General features: G+C 46.5%; 1 protein-coding gene across 1 annotated transcript in view; it reads left to right on the forward strand.

The window, feature by feature from the left end:
• Positions 1–19,511, forward strand: part of GRSF1 (G-rich RNA sequence binding factor 1) — a 50,865-nt gene that overhangs the window by 13,830 nt on the left and 17,524 nt on the right. Inside the window, exons 2-6 of the mRNA XM_073540980.1 lie at positions 6,544–6,697; positions 7,320–7,475; positions 9,231–9,419; positions 12,370–12,508; positions 12,954–13,135. Of these exons, the coding sequence (XP_073397081.1) occupies positions 6,544–6,697; positions 7,320–7,475; positions 9,231–9,419; positions 12,370–12,508; positions 12,954–13,135 (820 nt within the window). The remainder of the gene's footprint in view (positions 1–6,543; positions 6,698–7,319; positions 7,476–9,230; positions 9,420–12,369; positions 12,509–12,953; positions 13,136–19,511) is intronic.

Genomic DNA, 19,511 nt, shown 5'->3' on the forward strand with positions numbered 1-19,511 from the left:
ATGGTGTTCACTAAAGGGGTTACCTAGGACGCGGTGATACCAAATATGTGTACAATTTATTTATTTTTTGTTTCATTCAAATATTAGAGATGCAATAGCTTTTGATTTTTTTTTTAAATATTTTTACAACTTTTTTTAACATTTTTTTTTTTTTTACTTTGTCCCAATACGGGACAATCATTTTTTGCATGGTGATAAAGCTCTGCACTGACAAACTTGTTCATCATGCACTGGGCATGATCAGCAAGTTTGCTAGGAATGGAGACCCGAATATCGTCATGACGACATCAGGTCACCATGGCAATGATCGGGACCCTGTGGGGTTTCTGATCCAAAGGCAGAGGGGCTGTGAGCCCTCTGCAGACTTCTGGAATGTTTGATCGCAGCATTTCGGGGGTTAAAGTGCTGGGAGTCGTCTGTGTGCGTGGGCGATTGCATTGATCACAATTTTTGAAACCTAACAAAAAGAAAATTAGGAAGTTAGAGGGGGGTTAAAAGTTGACCAACAGTTTCTTATTTTTTCCAACAAAATCTTTTTTTTTTTTTTTTTTCTTTTCTTTCAACCACATTGCATTTGAAGTTACTTTGAGGGGTCTGTATGGCAGAAAGTACCCACAAATGACACCATTCTGAAAACTGCAGCTTTCAAAACCACATTCATGAAGTTTATTAACCCTTCAAGTGCTTTCCAAGTATTAATAGAATGAGGAAGGAAAATATGAACATTTAACTTTTTTCTCACAAAAAATTTAATTTAGACCCATTTTTTTATTTTCACAAGGGTAACAGGAGACAATAGACCCCAAAATTTCATGTGTAATTTCTCCTGAGCATGCCCATACCCCATATGTTGAGGAAAACTACTGTTTGGGCGCACGGCAGGGCTCGTAAGGTAAGAAGCGCCTTTTGATGTGCTAAATTGGCTGGAATAATTAACAGACATCCTGTCGCTTTTGGATGTGCCTAAAGAGTGGAAACCGCCTAAAGAGTGGAAACCACCTACAAGTGACCCCATTTTGGAAACTAAACCCCTCAAGGAATTTAGATGTGTGGTGAGCACCTTGAAACTCCAGGTTCTTTAAAGAACCTGATAGTGTAGAGCTGTGAAAATTTTTTCCCTCAAAAATGTTATTTTGGCCCAAAAACTTTTTAATTTTCACAAGAGTATCAGGAGAAGATGGAACCTAAAATTTCTTATGTAATTTCTCCAAAGCACATTGGTACCCCATATGTGGAGGAAAACTACTGTTTGGGTGCACGGCAGGGCTCAGAAAGGAAAAAGTAGTGTTTTGGAATGCAGACTTTGAAGGAATTGTCTGTGGGTGTAATGTTGCATTTGGAGAGCACCTGATGTGCATAAACAGTGGAACCCCCCCCACTAGTGACCCCATTTTGCAAACTAGACCCTTTCAGTAATCTTATAGATGTGTATTGAGCACCTTGAACCCACAGATGCTTCACAGAAATGTACAAAGTTGATCTGTGCAAATGAAAAAATATTTTTTTTTTGTCTCAAATAGTTTGTTTTGGCCCCAAATTGTTTCATTTTCACAAGGATAGCGTGGGAAAATTTCCCCCCCCCGGATTTGTAACCGTGGCGGGAGTGCAGAAGTGTTGCGGAAATTTCCGCAGCATTTCTGCAACGTGGGTACATGGCCTCAAGTTTGGCTGCACCCCTGTTATTTAAATGGGGATGCTCAGCCCACTGTTTTTTTGTGGGAATAGTCGCTGTAGGAGCAATCTAGCAGTAATTTGTTCCCTTTTCTCCATTGAGAAGACATGCATGCTCCACTCTGCTTGCAAGTGTTTGGGGGATCAGAAGGATTAGCCGTCGGCTAAATAAGCATTTGGCTGACATATCAGTCAGACTGCAGACTTGTGAATCCTCACATTGTGTGCACTGCCCGCTGTGAGAATTCTCCAGTGTCTGCATCTGAAACAGCTGTCATGTGATGTGACGCATGTACGTGATATGTCACATTCCGATTGGAAGGGAGCGGCCTTGCTCATTGCAAGTGTATTGAGCGAGGCCAGAAGCCATCTAGTCGGAATATGGCCAGCAGTGTACGTATCGGATACTTGCAGTCATATGATTGCCGACACCAGAGAATCCCTGCAGTGTGCGCGATGTGAAGATTCACACGTCTGCAGTCGCCTAGTGACTTCAGGTTTATAGTTTAAAACCGGACAACCCCTTTAAGTTCATGGCCTCCTCTTTAATATTTGCCTCACTGCTCCCACAACTGCAGGCAGCAAAGTTTTCTGGCGCATGGAAAAAATATTCTCTGGCTGCTCACACTTCTTTGCTCCATCTTCTGTTCCTTTATTTTTATTGTTCTCCTGCCAAGTGATACCCATGAAAACCATTGTCACAACAAGAGTGTACAAATCAGACGAGTGCTATCCAATTTTAATTTTTTTTTTTTGGATAGCTCTCAGACCAATGTTATTCAATGAGGCAGTGCTGATGGCTGAGTTTTTTTTTTTTTTGTTTTTTTTTGCCCTGACAGTATCAGCCTGTGAAAATCACAGCATGCTGCCATATAACTCTGAAATTAGAAGACACTCGCCCATTCAAGTCTATAGGTGCATAGAATGCTTAGAAAACATCGAACTTCACTTGGACAACATCAGAGTTCAGTCTGATTTCCTATCTTCTCACATCCGAGAGAAATGGATCATACTTTGCTGCCACCCTGAGCAAACCCTGATCAGAGTGTCATTAGCATAATCGCCCTGATTCTCTTTAATGAGAGGATCTACAGTCGTGTGACACTGACCTAACGGATTTAGCTTCATACTGATCAATAGGCATCCAGTACTTTTCCTGATCAATAGAACCCATAGGATGACTCCTGACCTGCAGCACTTAACCTCTCCCTGCAATTATTTCGAAATAAGAAAAGCTCTGGGCCTGAGCTAATGAGATTGGCATATAAGAATGTTCAGGGCATATGGGATAGGAAATTGTAAATGTTAAATGTCAGTATTGTGTCTGCAAACTTTTGTATGAATCAACAGAACAAGCAGATTTGAGATGTACATAGTAGTGCATCTTAACAGAGAATTCTGCTTCTTTCTCCACTTATAAACCACTTCACCTCCACACTTCCTCCTGAACTCACTATCCACTCTAAGGCTGGAATCACATTAGCATATGGCATTGGATGCACTATGCTCTTGACACTCATCTCAAACTTTGCTGCGAGCATTAGCCGCGCATCAGTGCTCTGATCCTTTCGCATGAGCAAATCGCAGCACAGGTGTGGAGGAGACTGAGAAAGTCATTTCCCCATTGCTGAAGTCCGTGGGAATCGCACTGCACTCGCCTGACATCCGAGTGCAGGCAGGGCGGTGTTTCACACGCACCCATAGACTTGTATGGGTGCGATATGATTCTCGCAGCCATTCGCCACATGCTACTGCTGTTTTCGCATGTTGAATCGGCACGAGAAAATAATTACAGATGTGCACTGCCCCGTACTATAACATTAGGCCAAGTGATATTGGATTTTTTATTTTTTTTTTGTTATATCTGATTGCACTCGTCCGATTTTTGTTTGCTCGTGTGTGCGAGCCCTAAGGGCACATGCGCACATAGGCCCTTTTTCATCAAGACCAGTGATGTTCACTCCGATCTTGAGGAACAGGTGTGTTGGCGTTAGACGCTTCTCTTTCATTAGGAGGCACATGCCTTTTAATGAATGAGGCACGTCTGACAAGTGGCACGTGCCTCCTGAAATCTTACTTCAGACCCTGACAGGAGCAAGGTTGCTTGCATAAGGTACGCTACAGCTTGTCACAATTTATCCTATCCTAGCCTATCTTGCAACTCTTCAAAGAAAGTTACACCATAAAATTGATGAATCAGGGCCTTACTCTATTTGCAGAGTTTTTGAAACAGAAGCTGAGCAGAACCTCAAAGTTTTGAGGAGGATTTGAAGGGTTTCTGTTTCAAAAGCTCAAAAACAAAATGTGCACATACCCTAAGAAATGGCTGAAATCTGCCTTGGTCAAATCTAGATAAACTGCCACCTCACTGAAGTGTCTGTTTATGCCTATTATACTCTATGGTGGGGAGGAGGGTGTTTTACATCACTCCCTAGTGCTGGATTCACAGCTATACTGTTCAGTAGTGCTGCATACCATCCATGTGGCTGCTTCTGTCGTGTGCTACACAGAGAGCATGAATCCCTCTGATTCTGTGAGCTGTTTGTGGGGGACCTCATAGCTGCTATTTTCTACCTACCAGCTCAGAGAATGCTGAAAGGTAGAGAGTGTGTCTACAAAGAGGAAAAACTTGTGAAAAATGCAGGATAGAAGACTTATAATGGTCAGAAAGTGTTATTGCACATGCACCCATGGCGTCTTATGATAAAACAATTTAAATTACAGGTATGCGTTAAAGAAAACCCCACTCCTGTGAGAAAAGGTGCCTTAAAGATTTTTGTAAAGACTTAATATTTTAACTTATGATTGATTACCTGTGGTTACATACAGATGCATCTCACAAAATTAGAATTTCATCCAAAAGGTAATTTGTTTCAGTTCTTCAATACAAAAAGTGAAACTCGTATATTATAAAGAGTCATTACAGAGTGAAATATTTTGTCTAATTTAGACTGGTTTCACACTAGCGTTTTTTAGCGCAGCGTATCTTTAACATGGGGGCGCATGGTCTAGCGTTTGCACGCGTTCGTATGCGTTTTCGTGCACTTGCGGTTTTTTTTGTGGTGTGCGCCCAGGCGCGCCGGACGCAACCTGTTGCATTTTTGGTCCGTCCGACCTGTCTAAAAAAAAAAAAAACGCGTGCGCATGGAATGCGACAAAATAACACATTATAGCCTATGGGAACGCAGACATGCACATGGACATGCGCACGTCAGCGCTTAAAATCGCATGCGTTTTAAGAGTCAGTATGGCTACAAACTGGTTAAAATGCATGCGCATAAAATAAGCAAACGCATGCAAAACGCTTAATGCGTTTTTGTATGCGTTTGGACTGCGCACGCAGCGCAAAAAAAAACGCTAGTGTGAAAGTAGCCTTACTGAGATAATGACTTTTGGGTTTCCATTGGCTGCCTGTAACATTGCCAGAAATAAACACTTGAAATAAATCACTCTGTTTGTAATGACTCTATATAATGAGTTTCACTTTTTGTATTGAAAAAATGAAATAAATGAACTTTTTGATATTATAATTTTGTGAGCTGCACCTGTATATTTCCATGATGTCCTTTCTGTGCTTTGATCCATACAGTTGCCATGACAACACCAATGTGTGCAATAATCAGAAGATCTCTAGTGTTTCAGACTTTGGACCTGAATCTATTTTCTGTGGAAAGGTGCATAGCTTGTCTGTGTGAAGGTTTAATAGCCGTTATTTCAGATGGTCTAGAAGTCTGTGGCCGGCATATACTGGTCACTGTAGTTTGTGGATTGAAGTGGAGCTCTAGTTTCTTGAACTGGCATTTTGCTTTTTCTTGCATTTAACATGTAAAACGTGGTTCTGCTTGAAAGTAATAATAGTCCGTTTTCTTGCTGCCAAGTATAGTACCATGTCTCCAAGACCTGACCCTTATCCCCAACTCATCGCTGTGCCATGGGTAGACTATCATGAACACTGTACCCAGCATCTTCATGCCGGCACTATGCAGATGACCAGATGTTAGGTGTGCGTACATGCTCTGGAGCGAAAGTCTGACTACCACTTCTCATATATCCTAAGTGAGGTATAGAAGGATATCTGCACCAGAAAAGTAATGTGATAACTGAATGTAGTTACCTGGACATTTTACTACTACACGTTTTCTTATATCACTGGTCCCTACAAGGCATTAATAAGGAAGGAGTCAGATTTGTCTACACTGTTATGTTGGAAGTTTAAAGGGAACCTGTCACCAGAAAAAAGGCTATTGACCAGATTAACCCCACATCTGCAGATTAAAGAGAATCTGTCACCCCTTTTTTGAGATATCATATAATGATATCATTCAATTGTGTGTCACATAAGGATTCTCTCAGTACTTTTGCTTCCCCCTGACCCCGCACCTTTCATGCATAAATACCTTTTTTATATCGGTTCAGATGTATGTAAACTGCCACGGTCCGGTCCGCTGGGCGGGGCTTATTCACCTGCTCCTCCTCCCCCCCCCCCCCCCCCCCCCCCCCCCGTCTTGCTCTACGCATTTCTTCTTGTGTAGAGCAAGACAGGGGGGGAGCAGGTGAATAAGCCCCGCCCAGCGGACCGGACAGCGGCAGTTTGCATACATCTGAACCGATATAAAAAATGTATTTATGCATGAAAGGTGCGGGGTCAGGGGGAAGCAAAAGTACTGAGAGAATCCTTATGTGACACACAATTGAATGATATCATTATATGATATCTCAAAAAAGGGGAGACAGATTCCCTTTAATAGCATTTTTTTCTGATGTCAGGTTCTCTTAAACTTTTAACATATTTTTAATTTGAGTGTTGTAGTGAAGCTGTATTTCTTGAAAAATGATCAATTTTGAGCTTTCTATTTTGCTTTGTGTTTCCAGAGTCCATATAGGTCACATGAAACAGAAGAATACCTTGACTTACCAGAGTATGAACTTGGGCCTGTAAACAAAGGACCCAGTAAGATGTTCATTGTGCGTGCCAGAGGACTGCCATGGTCGTGCACGGCAGAAGACGTGCTCAATTTTTTCTCCGGTATGTTTGGGGAATGTAAAACCATTGTCCTCGAGGGTTGTCTTACCTGTGTTCTCTAAGTTTGTTAGAAATATAGAAAAGTTTCTAAAATCTGATTAAATTCTCACCAGATGCCATTATAGCTTAGACATAATTAATTTATTTCACCTTTGTTTTGATGCTGCCAGTGTCTTCTGTTGGTTGAATTGTGAATGATTACATTTCTCATTATCCCCTCTCGCAGGCAATTGCCTCTTTTTACATGACATGCCTCTGCATGTCCCTCTAGTGAAGGATGGTACGCCATCCAGAAAGTATGGGGATAGCCAGGGCGCAGTGAGGATATGGGCATTGGTAGGCATCCTGGCTCCAGCCCTTAGATTTCTAAATGATTCATCTCACTGCAAGAAAACCATTTCCACGTTGGCCCCGATTCATCAAGACGGGTGTTTTGTAAACCATTGATGATGAAAATTGCACTGGCATATGATGATCTAAACTCATTGAGACGACAGCCTCTTAATAAATTTAGCACACTTTTCAGCAGTTGTGCGCCTCTACAAGAAATACATTACAGTCCCATCTATTTTGTTTTATATTGTGCAAAAGTCTTCTCTAGAATTCTGTTTCTATTATTTTTCAGGTTGCAATGTGCGGAGTGGCACAGAAGGGGTGCATTTCATATTTAATAGGGATGGAAAACCACGAGGAGATGCAGTCATTGAATTTGAGACAGCAGATGACTTGGTAAAAGCATTGGAACAGCACAAGAAATACTTGGGACAGCGCTATGTAGAAGGTCAGAAATGTGTACTACATAACGTCACTAGGATAGAGTGAGGTTACAAAACCGAAAGACGTTGTTTTCTCTATAAACCTCCAAAATTATCAGGAGTATAACAGCCAGAGTAAGTCTGAAATACTGAGGGATAAAAACTAACAAAAGGAGAATGTCAAACAAAGGTTGAGACCACACAGAGAGAGCCCTTGAAAAGGTAATAATGGCTACCATTAAGCACAAAGGAGAATCTGTCTGAATATCAGAAAAAAAGGACGTTTTCACTTTGAAATGGAGTGCTGCCTTCTTTTTTCTTATATTTGGATTTTGGCATATTGTATATATTGCTGTGGAGGCCTGTGCACCCATTATATAAGATTGTGCTGTTCCATTTTTTTGTATTTTGTCTGTCAGTTCGTCTATCAATCTATCTTCTCTGGGTATGTATGTATGTATGTGTATATATATATATATATATATATATATATATATATATATATATATATATATATAATATATATAATAATCTCATTAGACATATCTTAGTTAATATAATGATTAATCTTCAGAAAGAGAAGAGCCAAATGGCAAATTGATAAATCATTGCATGAAAGAGTGCTGTGCCAGGTGTCACAAAACGGAAAGCTGTGGCAGAATCCTACAATAGTCCAGGTATGGACAAACCAGGCACACCTAAAGGCCACGTTACACATAACGATGTCCCAGCGATCCCACCAACGATCCGACATGGATGGGATCGCTGGGACATTGTTAGCTGATCGCTGTTGAGCTCTCACATAGACAGCTCCTCCAGTGATCAGGACCAGCGAGCAAGCTGGTTTCTAATGTAAACATCGGGTATCCAGGAGCCGCAAGTCTTGGATACCCGCTGTTTACCTTGGAAACCGGCATACACTTTGGTTTCCAAGGTAAACATCGGGTATTTAAGAGCTGCTTGGCTCCTGGATACCCGATGTTTACATTAGAAACCAGCGTCGCTGATCGCTGGTCTCTCTCTGCCACACTCAGCGATGCGTGCTGGCCAACGGGAGACCAGCGATCAAAAAATGGCCCAGGCCGATTGAGGACGATCAGCGATAATCGGCACGGAGGCCGGTCGCTGATCCCCGTCACACACAGCGATCTCGCTGTGGCGTCACAAAATCAGCGATCTCGCTAGATAGATCGCTGTGTGTGATGGGGCCTTTACATTGTAAAGAGAAATGACCATGCTAATAAGGAGACTAAGGATAAAGTGCTGGATGGGATAAAAGAGATGTGAGGTCAGAGAGGGCAAAAACTTGTGTGGAAGTCAATCTGATGCATATCGTGAACAGCTTCTTCAGGTGGTAACTATTACCTTGCCAAGGGCTCCTTGTGTGGTCTCAGCCTCTGACATTATCATTTTACTTTTTTTTTTTTTTTTTTGGTATGGTCAAATATGTGACATTATTGTTTTTATGTTTGCTGAATTTTTGGCAGATATTTGAAAAGAGAGAAGGGACACACATTTATTCCTGTGTTAACTTTGGCGTACCCCATTGATGTAGCATGTAGTAAAATAGAGCTGTATGCAGCACTATTTCCTTTTCAGGAACTACTGATTTTATAATGGTGGCTCTGAGCATCTGAGATCCTTCCAAATGAGGACAACTCCTATGATATCCTCTATCGGAAGAGAGCTTTTATTGGATGCCATTTTTCTATTTACTGTTCAAGTTGAATTTTTTTTACATTTTTTTTTTTTTTGTTCTAAATTGGATTGTTGTCTTGCAGTGTTTGAAATGAGCCATAAAGATGCAGAGTCGTTGCTGCAAAGGCTGCAAGCTCCTATGTCGCCCACTGCATCCTCCTCTGTGTCTCAAGCTGCACAGGCAGTGGCTGGTACCCCAAGTGATGGTACTGTGCGCCTCCGCGGTCTTCCATATAGCTGTAGTGAACAGGATATTGTCAATTTCTTTTCAGGTAAATTACATTTCTATTTTTTTTTTTTTTTTTTAATAAAATGTTCTGAAAAGCATCATCATGACTCATAGCTTTATTGATATACTAGCTGAAGAGGCCGGTGTTGCCCGGACATAGACCCCCTGTGCAGTGTGAGACCCCGTGTATTGTGAGCACCCCTCCCCTTGCAGTGTGAAACCCCCTGTGTATTGTGAGTACCCCTTCCCTTGCAGTGTGAAACCCCCTGTGTATTGTGAGCACTCCTCCCTTTGCAGTGTGAGACCCCCTGTGTATTGTGAGCACCCCCTACCCTTGCAGTGTGAGACCCCCTGTGTATTGTGAGTACACCTTCCCTTGCAGTGTGAAACCACCTGTGTATTTTGTGCACCCCTCCCATTGCAGTGTGAGACCCCCTGTGTATTGTGAGCACCCCTCCCATTGCAGTGTGAGACCCCCTGTGTATTGTGAGCACCCCTCCCCTTGCAGTGTGAGACCCCATGTGTATTGTGAGCACCCCTTCCCTTGTAGTGTGAGACCCCCCTGTGTATTGTGAGTACCCCTTCCCTTGCAGTGTGAAACCCCCTGTGTATTGTGAGCACTCCTCCCTTTGCAGTGTGAGACCCCCTGTGTATTGAGCACCCCCTACCCTTGCAGTGTGAGACCCCCTGTGTATTGTGAGTACACCTTCCCTTGCAGTGTGAAACCACCTGTGTATTTTGTGCACCCCTCCCATTGCAGTGTGAGACCCCCTGTGTATTGTGAGCACCCCTCCCATTGCAGTGAGACCCCCTGTGTATTGTGAGCACCCCTCCCCTTGCAGTGTGAGACCCCATGTGTATTGTGAGCACCCCTTCCCTTGTAGTGAGACCCCCTGTGTATTGTGAGTACCCCTTCCCTTGCAGTGTGAAACCCCCTGTGTATTGTTAGCACCCCTCCCCTTGCAGTGAGACCCCCTGTGTATTGAGCACCCCTCCCCTTGCAGTGTGAGACCCCCTGTGTATTGTGAGCACCCCTCCCCTTGCAGTGTGAGACCCCTATGTATTGAGTACCCCTTCCCTTGCAGGGTGAAACCTCCTGTGTATTGTGAGCACTCCTCCCCTTGCAGTGTGAGACCCCCTGTGTATTGTGAGCACCCCTCCCCTTGCAGTGAGACCCCCTGTGTATTGTGAGCACCCCTCCCCTTGCAGTGAGACCCCCTGTGTATTGTGAGCACCCCTCCCATTGCAGTGTGAGACCCCCTGTGTATTGTGAGCACCCCTCCCCTTGCAGTGAGACCCCCTGTGTATTGTGAGCACCCCTCCCCTTGCAGTGAGACCCCCTGTGTATTGTGAGCACCCCTCCCCTTGCAGTGAGACCCCCTGTGTATTGTGAGCACCCCTCCCCTTGCAGTGTGAGACCCCCTGTGTATTGTGAGCACCCCTCCCCTTGCAGTGTGAGACCCCCTGTGTATTGTGAGCACCCCTCCCCTGCAGCGTGAGACCCCCGTGTATTGAGTACCCCTTCCCTTGCAGTGTGAAAACCCCTGTGTATTGTGAGCACCCCTCCCCTTGCAGTGAGACCCCCTGTGTATTGTGAGCACCCCTCCCCTTGCAGTGAGACCCCCTGTGTATTGTGAGCACCCCTTCCCTTGCAGTGTGAAACCCCCTGAGTATTGTGAGCACCCCTCCCCTGCAGTGTGAGACCCCCGTGTATTGAGTACCCCTTCCCTTGCAGTGTGAAAACCCCTGTGTATTGTGAGCACTCCTCCCCTTGCAGTGTGAGACCCACTGTGTATTGTGAGTACCCCTTCGCTTGCATTGTGAAACCCCCTGTGTATTGTGAGCACCCCTCCCCTTGCAGCGTGAAACCCCCTGTGAATTGTGAGCACATCTTCCCTTGCAGTGTGAGACCCCCTGTGTATTGTGAGACCCTATGTGTATTATCGGTAGATGCAAGATACTGGGCTGCTAAAGGATCTGTGATGTCATGACCATGTGACCAGTAACGTGCTTGGGAGGAGGAGTCAGAAGCGGGCCTGTGCAGGTGCTGGAGTAGAAGTGTCAGCTCGTGTCACAGAGCAGAGTCTTACATCATTGGGGGAAGTAGAGTAACCCCATATACATGGGATCAGAGGGTCCCTGCAGCAGAGCCGTGTGTGCAATGTATGTTAGGCCGAGCTGTGTGTCACCGTTGGGTGTCCCTGGACCAGGAGCTCTTTCTTTTTCCCTGGGGATATACAAGGCTGTTGGCTGCTGATTTTCACAGACCTTTTTCAACCCATTTCCAGAATAGGATGTAGTGGATAGCTGGCATCTGCCTTGTACTGCAGCGATCAGAGCTGTGATCACTGCTGCTAACCCCTTAACACCTCTGTTCATTTCTGACTGCTTTTGAGGCATGTGATCCAGGGGGCACAGCATTTTGTGTGCCCGTCTGCTTCCCGTACAACAAGGTCATGGGGTGCCTATGGGTTACCACGGCAGTCAGGTGTCTGCTGAAGGCCCTTGTAGTTGCTGCCCTAATAATCTGTGTAGCCTAACTATAGTCTGTGCTTCATATGAGACCATCATTTTCCCTATAAGCTGCAGTACTGCAAGCAAAGGGTCAAGACCCTAGAGGAATATAAAATAAAGTGAAAAAAAAAACAAACAAACAAAAAATCCCTGTAGTTTCAATCTGCCCTCTATTTGGTATCGCTTTATCTGTAAAATTTTGATCTGTCAAAATGTAAAATTATTTAGGCCATTTAGTAAATGCTGTTAAAAAAATCAAAACTCCAGAGTTGCTGCTTTTTAGTCTTTGCACTTCCCTAAATAAAGGGATAAAAAGCCATGCATACTTCCAAAATGGTACCAATACCTGTCCTGCATATAGCTTTTTTTTTTTCAATGGTAAATTAAAGTGTTATAGCGCTTCGAAAAGGAGGTGCAAAAAACAACTGGTGGTGTATGTTCAATGGTCTTTGTTTTTAATAATGTGCATATCTTTACAGGTTTAAGTATAGCCGAAGAAGGCATAACATTTGTGTTTGACCAGCGGGGGCGCAAGTCAGGAGAGGCGTTTGTGCACTTTGTTTCTGATGAACATGCGGAGCAAGCGCTTTTGAGACACAAGCAAGAAATAGGCAGCAGGTAATGTGTTTTCTTTAAGCATTACATTCTGGTTTTGCCTATAGTGGCTGTGTTTTTTCATCAGATTACTTACAAGGGTTTAAACAGGTATCACACTGGATAGGAGATAACCGTATGATCGCTGGGGGTTCGTCCGATGATACCATGTGAAAAAATGGGTAGCCCATGTGCGTGTCTGCCAGTTCAATTCACTTCAATGGCACAGCCTGAGAACACTTTGGGGCATTTTTGACTTTTTCAGCAATTCCTACATTTTGCTTTAGAAGAAGAGAAAAATAGTTTAGGTTGTGATCATTTCATCACTCGGGTCAGCAGTGCACCTATATCAGTAACACAGGCCTGATCGCTCATGTAACACGCTGCAATTAGAAACTTGGGTTGCTCCAATATGACTGAAATTCACTTTGACTGTTTTCAGTTATTTATTCTTCTGCCTTCTTTTTAGGTACATTGAAATTTTTCCAAGCAGAAAAAATGAAATTCAGAATGCTCGCTTTCTGGTTAGAAAGAGGAAAGGTGTCACTTTTGCTCCAACCATGAAAGAACTTTATGACCCGGACATGGCTGTTAATAATGAAAATAAAGACAGACAGTCTGACTTGGTCAGTGAGAACAATCACATGAATGGTGAGATACTCTTCCCTTTCTCATTATTTGAAATATTTCTAAAGCTAATTAAATGCACACAGTCCTTTTGGCTGAGATTTACCAAGGTGTTTGCATGTTTAGAGGTCTACTCAGCAGGGTCATGCATAAAAACCTCTGGCACATTGAGCAATGTAGACAGGGTCATATCATCCAACTTGTACACATGGTGAGGAACATGGTGGTGTTGCACGTACACAATAATTATGCCTCTATTGGTGGTCTCACCCACAATACTACTGTCATGGCCATTATGAAGCTCCCACAGACATGCCTCTCACCGCACTAAGTATTGAATTCCCCCTGCAATCCTTCACAATCCGCCTGCACGTACATTATAATGCCCCACAGCATGATGTGCCTTACCCCACAGTATGATGTCCGTATAGTAACCACACACACCGTATCATGGCCCCCACACAGTGTGATAACCCCACTGCTCCCCACTCAGTATGATGCCCCCCACAAGTAGTGACAACTAAAAAATAAATACTTCCCCTTCATACCGCTGTATGTCTGCAGTGCAAGGACTCCACATAGCATGTGCAATACAGTGACATCACCAAGCGTGCAGGCTGAATGCTGGATCACTGAGAGTATCTGGCTCCCTGATCCAGTATCCACTCTTTCACATTCTCAGGATGTGAATACCGTTGAAATTGTGATGACGGGCTGGTGGGGGGGGGGAGGGGTTTATACGTCATCAGGCCCCAGCTCATGGACCTCTTAACAGCGGCTGCCGACTGCTATTTTTAAACTGGGGGGGTCGATATCCATGGACCCTTCCAGCTTGAGAATACCAGCCCCCCAGCTGTGAGCTTTAGCAAGGCTGGTTGTCAAAAATGGGGGGGACCTCACACTGTTTGTGTTTTTTTTTTTTTTTTTTTAAACTATTTAAATTTAAAAAAAAAAAACAGCGTGGGAGCCATTTATATTCTTGATAACCTTTCTGAAGCTGCAGTTGAGGGTTGCAGCCCCTAGCTGTGAGTTTTGCCTGGCTGGTTATAGAAAATACAGGGTGATATAGAAGGTTTGCCTTCATATCCCTTTAATTGCCTTTAATACTTCAAATGCTTTTTGCCTATTATTGCTAGAATTGTTCTTATGACACTGTAGACTAGAAGTCTCTGTTTCAAGGAGACTACACTTGTTATCATATATGTTCTCAATATTCAGCAACAACATGTTCTGGGTACATTGTAAACACGGTATGCAGGGCTGCCACTAGGAATTTCGGGGCCCCATACTGGCAAAATGGCATACTCCTTGAGACTCCGCCCAGGCTCCACCCCAGTTTCGCCTCCACCCTAGCTCCTCCTCCACCATGCGAACCATCCAAAATCTCACTGCCCTTTCTTGGAAAAACGGCTGAGCTACAGGTGGAGACAGTCAACATGCTGGTACTGTTCTGCAGCATCTGTGCTGGCTAAAAGGATAGGACAACGGCTGAGCTGCAGGTGGAGACAGTCAGCATGCTGGTACTGTGCAGCACAGTCTGCTGGCTAAAAGGATAGGATAATGGCTGAGCTGCAGGTGGAGACAGTCAACATACTGGTACTGTGCAGCACAGTCTGTGCTGACTTAAAAGGATAGGACAGCAGCTGAGCTGCAGGTGGAGACAGTCAGCATGCTGGCACTGTGCAGCACACTCTTTGCAGGCTAAAAGGATAGGACAACAGCTGAGCTGCAGGTGGAGACAGTCAGCATGCTGGTACTGTGCAGCACAGTCTGCTGGCTAAAAGGATAGGATAATGGCTGAGCTGCAGATGGAGACAGTCAACATACTGGTACTGTGCAGCACAGTCTGTGCTGACTTAAAAGGATAGGACAGCAGCTGAGCTGCAGGTGGAGACAGTCAGCATGCTGGCACTGTGCAGCACACTCTTTGCAGGCTAAAAGGATAGGACAACAGCTGAGCTGCAGGTGGAGACAGTCAGCATGCTGGCACTGTGCAGCACACTCTTTGCAGGCTAAAAGGATAGGACAACAGCTGAGCTGCAGGTGGAGACAGTCAGCATGCTGCCAATGTGCAGTACAGTCTGTGCTGGCTAAATGGATAGGACAACGGCTGAGCTGCAGGTGGAGAAAGTCTGGCCAGCCTGGCCTATACAGAGAGGGCTCTGCAGCTGCTACCTGACAAACACAGCTCTGCTACATGCCTGTCCCATTATGGAGAGGGCTCTGCAGCTGCTACCTGACACACACAGCTCTGCTACATGCCTGTCCCATTATGGAGAGGGCTCTGCAGCTGCTACCTGACACACACAGCTCTGCTACATGCCTGGCCTGGCCTATAAAGAGAAGGCAATGCAACTGCTACCTGACACACACAGCTCTGCTACATGCCTGGCCTGGCCTATACAGAGAGGGCTGTTCAGCTGCTACCTGACAAACACAGCTCTGCTACATGCTTGTCCCATTTATAGAGAGGGCTTTGCAGCTGCTACCTGACACACACAACTCTGCTACATGCCTGGACTGGCCTATACAGAGAGGGTCTGCAGCTGCTACCTGACAAACACAGCTCTATTACATGGCTGTCCCATTATGGAGAGGGCTCTGCAGCTGCTACCTGACACACACAGCTCTGCTACATGCCTGGCAGGCATGTAGCAGAGCTGTGTGTGTCAGGTAGCAGCTGCAGATCCCTCGCCTGTGTCTGCACCAGGCATGTAGGACTCAGTCAACATGCGGCATGCCTATGGACGCTGGAGATTTGTCCCCCACAGCCCCACTCCTGCCCCATCCATTATGAACCCGGGCCCCCACACACCACCGGGGACTTCAGAGAGAGACAGACTGAGACACAGACAGACTACTTACCCTGCCGCTGCCTCATGGCTCTGCCTGCCGTTGGTCCACCATCTTCTGCAAGTCCAACTGCTCCCACAGCCTCCCAGTCCCACGTGGTGGTACACTGCAGCTCCTCTGCTCTGGGAATGAGAAAGTGGAGCAGACGCAGAGCAGTGTGTGACGTCAGGTGATGGCGCTGTGGCTGCCTGGACCATTGTGAAGGGGGGAGATTGCGGCGCTGGCTGGACTATGGTGCAGGGGGGCCCGCCCGAGGGGCCCCGGGGGGCCCAGCAGGCGCTGGGTTTTGATTATAAATAAAGCTGGAGAAGCCTGAACAAAACTTAGGGGGGCCCTAGCGCAGACCAGGCTGCCAGCGTGCTCGGGCCCCCAATCACCGGGCCCCATACACATGTAAGGGCTGTCATGCCCTAATGGCGGCCCTGACGGTATGACCCAGAGGGGTGGGGGCTTCATAAGCCACATAGAATTACATTTGTTGTAAATGGTATAAAATATTGCCTTGTGTTTCATTACGTCAGATAAAGTGATTTTGACCACTGCCCTTGTGTGTTCAGTCTTTGTCTCCAAGCGTTTAAATTAAGGGCGAAAACTCCTAATCTGGCCTCACTGGTGATCTGGCAGATCTGACTCTGGGTCAGAACCAAAACAGCTACGACAAGGGGAACCCACGCCTTTTTTTTTTTTGCAGGCTGCAGCTAATGAATACGCCCATCAGCCGTCACTGTTATTAGCAGCTGCAGGGATTGGCTGATGGGAGTAATAGTCCCATCAGCCGTCGCCTGCTGTCTTTTATCACTTAAATCTAACTCTCATCATTCTTCCCTTTTCACGCCGATTGCCGGCAGAGCAGGGGAGAATGATGAGAGCCGTATTCGGCACCCGGTGCTGGGGAACAGCGCTTACTGTAACGCTTGTTCCCTGGCGCCCGTCCATGTGGTACTGATGTGGCACACGGATGCCAGACATGTGCCGCAAGTATTACACACACGGACAACTAACCTCTCCGGTACCAGAAATATCAGGATGTATGAAAGAGGCCTTATAGCAGGTTTTTGTTTGGCTGTTGTCACACACTAAAAGACGCTTTTTATTGCAAAAAATAGTTTCTCCATCGCTTCCATCGCTTCATTGGGGGACACAGGAACCATGGGTGTATGCTGCTGCCACTAGGAGGCTGACACTATGCACAGAAAAAGGTTAGCTCCTCCTCCGCAGTATACACCCCACCGACCGGCACTAGTTTCGTCAGTTTAGCTTAGTGTCAGTAGGAGGTGGACTCGGGTTTTTCATTAGACCCATATCTACCTCGTTTCTTTTCAGGTTTCTGGAGGGATACAGAGTGAATAGTCACATCTGTAGTCCCACAAAGAGGCTATGAGTATGGCGTGTACTGCCACCCCGTATCCTCATAGCTCTCCACAGCAGTACCAAGAGCCCCCTAACACGGATGCGTGTCAGGCGATCCAGACTGGTCCTCGTCCCCCGTCTCCCGCCCACCAGAGCCTGTCGGTTTGGAAGAGGCGCGAACATCCTTCTACGAAAATTCATGGACGTCTTTACATCACCTGGACAATGAAGGTACCTCTTCGTTCCCTAGGTTTTCCTCCTCAGAAGGCGGGACAGATAAAGGGTAAGTATGGGGCCCCTGAGTGGCATGACTCCCGAGGAATCACGGCTCCTTTAGCATTTAGCCCCCCGTGATAGCCTCCTTTCTCTCCCTGCGCCTTTCTTTATTAAGTGCTTCTGCCCCCCCCCCTTATCTTATTCTAACTCTGCAGCCGGGCTTCATGCAGGGATCCAGTCAGGAGTGGTCGCCACGGCAGTGCAGCGATGTCTCCGCGCCGCCCCGCATTCCCCGGCGGCCGCCGCATTTACTCCAGGCCCCGGCTTCAATTCGGGCCTTGCTCTACGTCGCGGCCACTCCCTCCGCCTTCATCCTTGGGCGGGCTTCTCTCCCGCCCGTTTTGGGCCCGCACACCGCGCTCTCCCTCTGTTATGCGCCCCTGAGGCGGCGCACAGCCCCGCCCACTCCTAGCCTGCCTATTGTCTGCGGGCAGCGCCATCTTGGGCCTCCTAACAGTGTGGTTAGCTCCGTCCATCCCTCCTCGGTCTCATCAGTGAAAGAGCGCGCTTTTCTACCCTGCCCCTCTCAGGCTGCCTCCATTTTCTCAGCCTGTCAGCCGGACTCCGTTTCCTCTGCCTGCGGCCCTGCAGGTCCAGATGAGCTGCGCAGCATCTCTTGCTGGAAGTATCTACAGGACACCTGATCCGTGAGTAACTCTGCACTGCAGACTGACACCCTCCTCTGCTTCCTGTCCCCCAACCTTCCGGCAAAGCTTCAGTGGCTTTCCTTCATCATGTCTAATTCTAAGCCTGATTGTGCTCGTCCTCCTGCTTCCTCCACCTTGCACTTTAGTCAAGTACTTTGCATGTTCATCTTGCAAACGCAAACTTCCTTTAGGTCAGTCCTCTCCCCTCTGCCTCGACTGCAGCAATCCCATTGAGCCCGCCGCCCATGAGCACCCTATTGCTCCACGTGAGAGTGAATCCCCCATTCCTGGGTGGGCTTCTTCTCTATCACAATCAGTGGCGGATCTCACCAGGGTGTCTCAGTCCCTAGTGGCCAAACTTGATAAGTTGCCCCTGGACACTTCTGCAGGATCCAGCAGGTCACAAGAGGCTCCATCTGAGCCGGCCAGCATTAGCTGCCAAAGGCCCAGGCAGGATCTTCGGCCGGAATCCTCTCCTCGCCCCATCTCACCACATAGTTCTTCCCAGCAGTCTCCTTCCCGGGCCTCCTCCCCCGAAGGCGAAGCGTTCTCTGATGCGCCATCCGAAGGGATTTTAGAGCTGGATTCGGACCATATCGCAGACATGAAGGTTACGGTGCAGAACCTCATTGCAGCAATCAACCACACTTTCGAGATCACAGACTCCCCTGCGAAACCCTCAGATCAGGAGGTTTTGTTCAGACGGGCAGAAGCACCTTCCAAGGACTTAGCTTCTCACTCTGAGAAGCTCTTTTCCCAGGAAAGAGAAAATCCGACCAGGCGCTTTCAAAGAGGGAAGCGTCTCGGCGTGCTGTATCCATTTTCTCAAGAGCTCACCGACAACTGGTCGGCTTCCCCCTCTGTAGACGCACCTGTTTCCAGGCTATCTAACAACACGGTCCTTCCGATCTCAGGTGTGGCATCTCTGAGGGATTCTAACGACAAGATCATAGAATCTTTAGCAAAGTCAGCATTCGAAGCGGCTGCGATGGTGCTAAGTCCGGTTTTTGCTTCCACTTGGGTAGCAAAGGCCATAGCCACTTGGGCGGAGGATCTCCGCCAAGGCATTCTTGATAGAGCCCAGCCAGAGCGGCTGGCCGAGCTAGCCAACCAGATCTCCCATGCAGGTGAATATTTGGTCTCTGCCTCCTTGGATGCCGCGCAGCTCAAGCGTCCAGCAACGTAGTTGCAATCTGGCGTACAATTTGGCTTAAGGCTTGGCAGGCGGATTTGTCATCAAAAAGTCCCTTACCAGTCTGCGTTTTCAGGGAGCG

The sequence above is a fragment of the Dendrobates tinctorius genome, unplaced genomic scaffold (genome assembly GCF_039654945.1).
Source record: "Dendrobates tinctorius isolate UK_male_01 unplaced genomic scaffold, ASM3965494v1 ptg000011l, whole genome shotgun sequence".
NCBI classification, from domain to species: domain Eukaryota; kingdom Metazoa; phylum Chordata; class Amphibia; order Anura; family Dendrobatidae; genus Dendrobates; species Dendrobates tinctorius.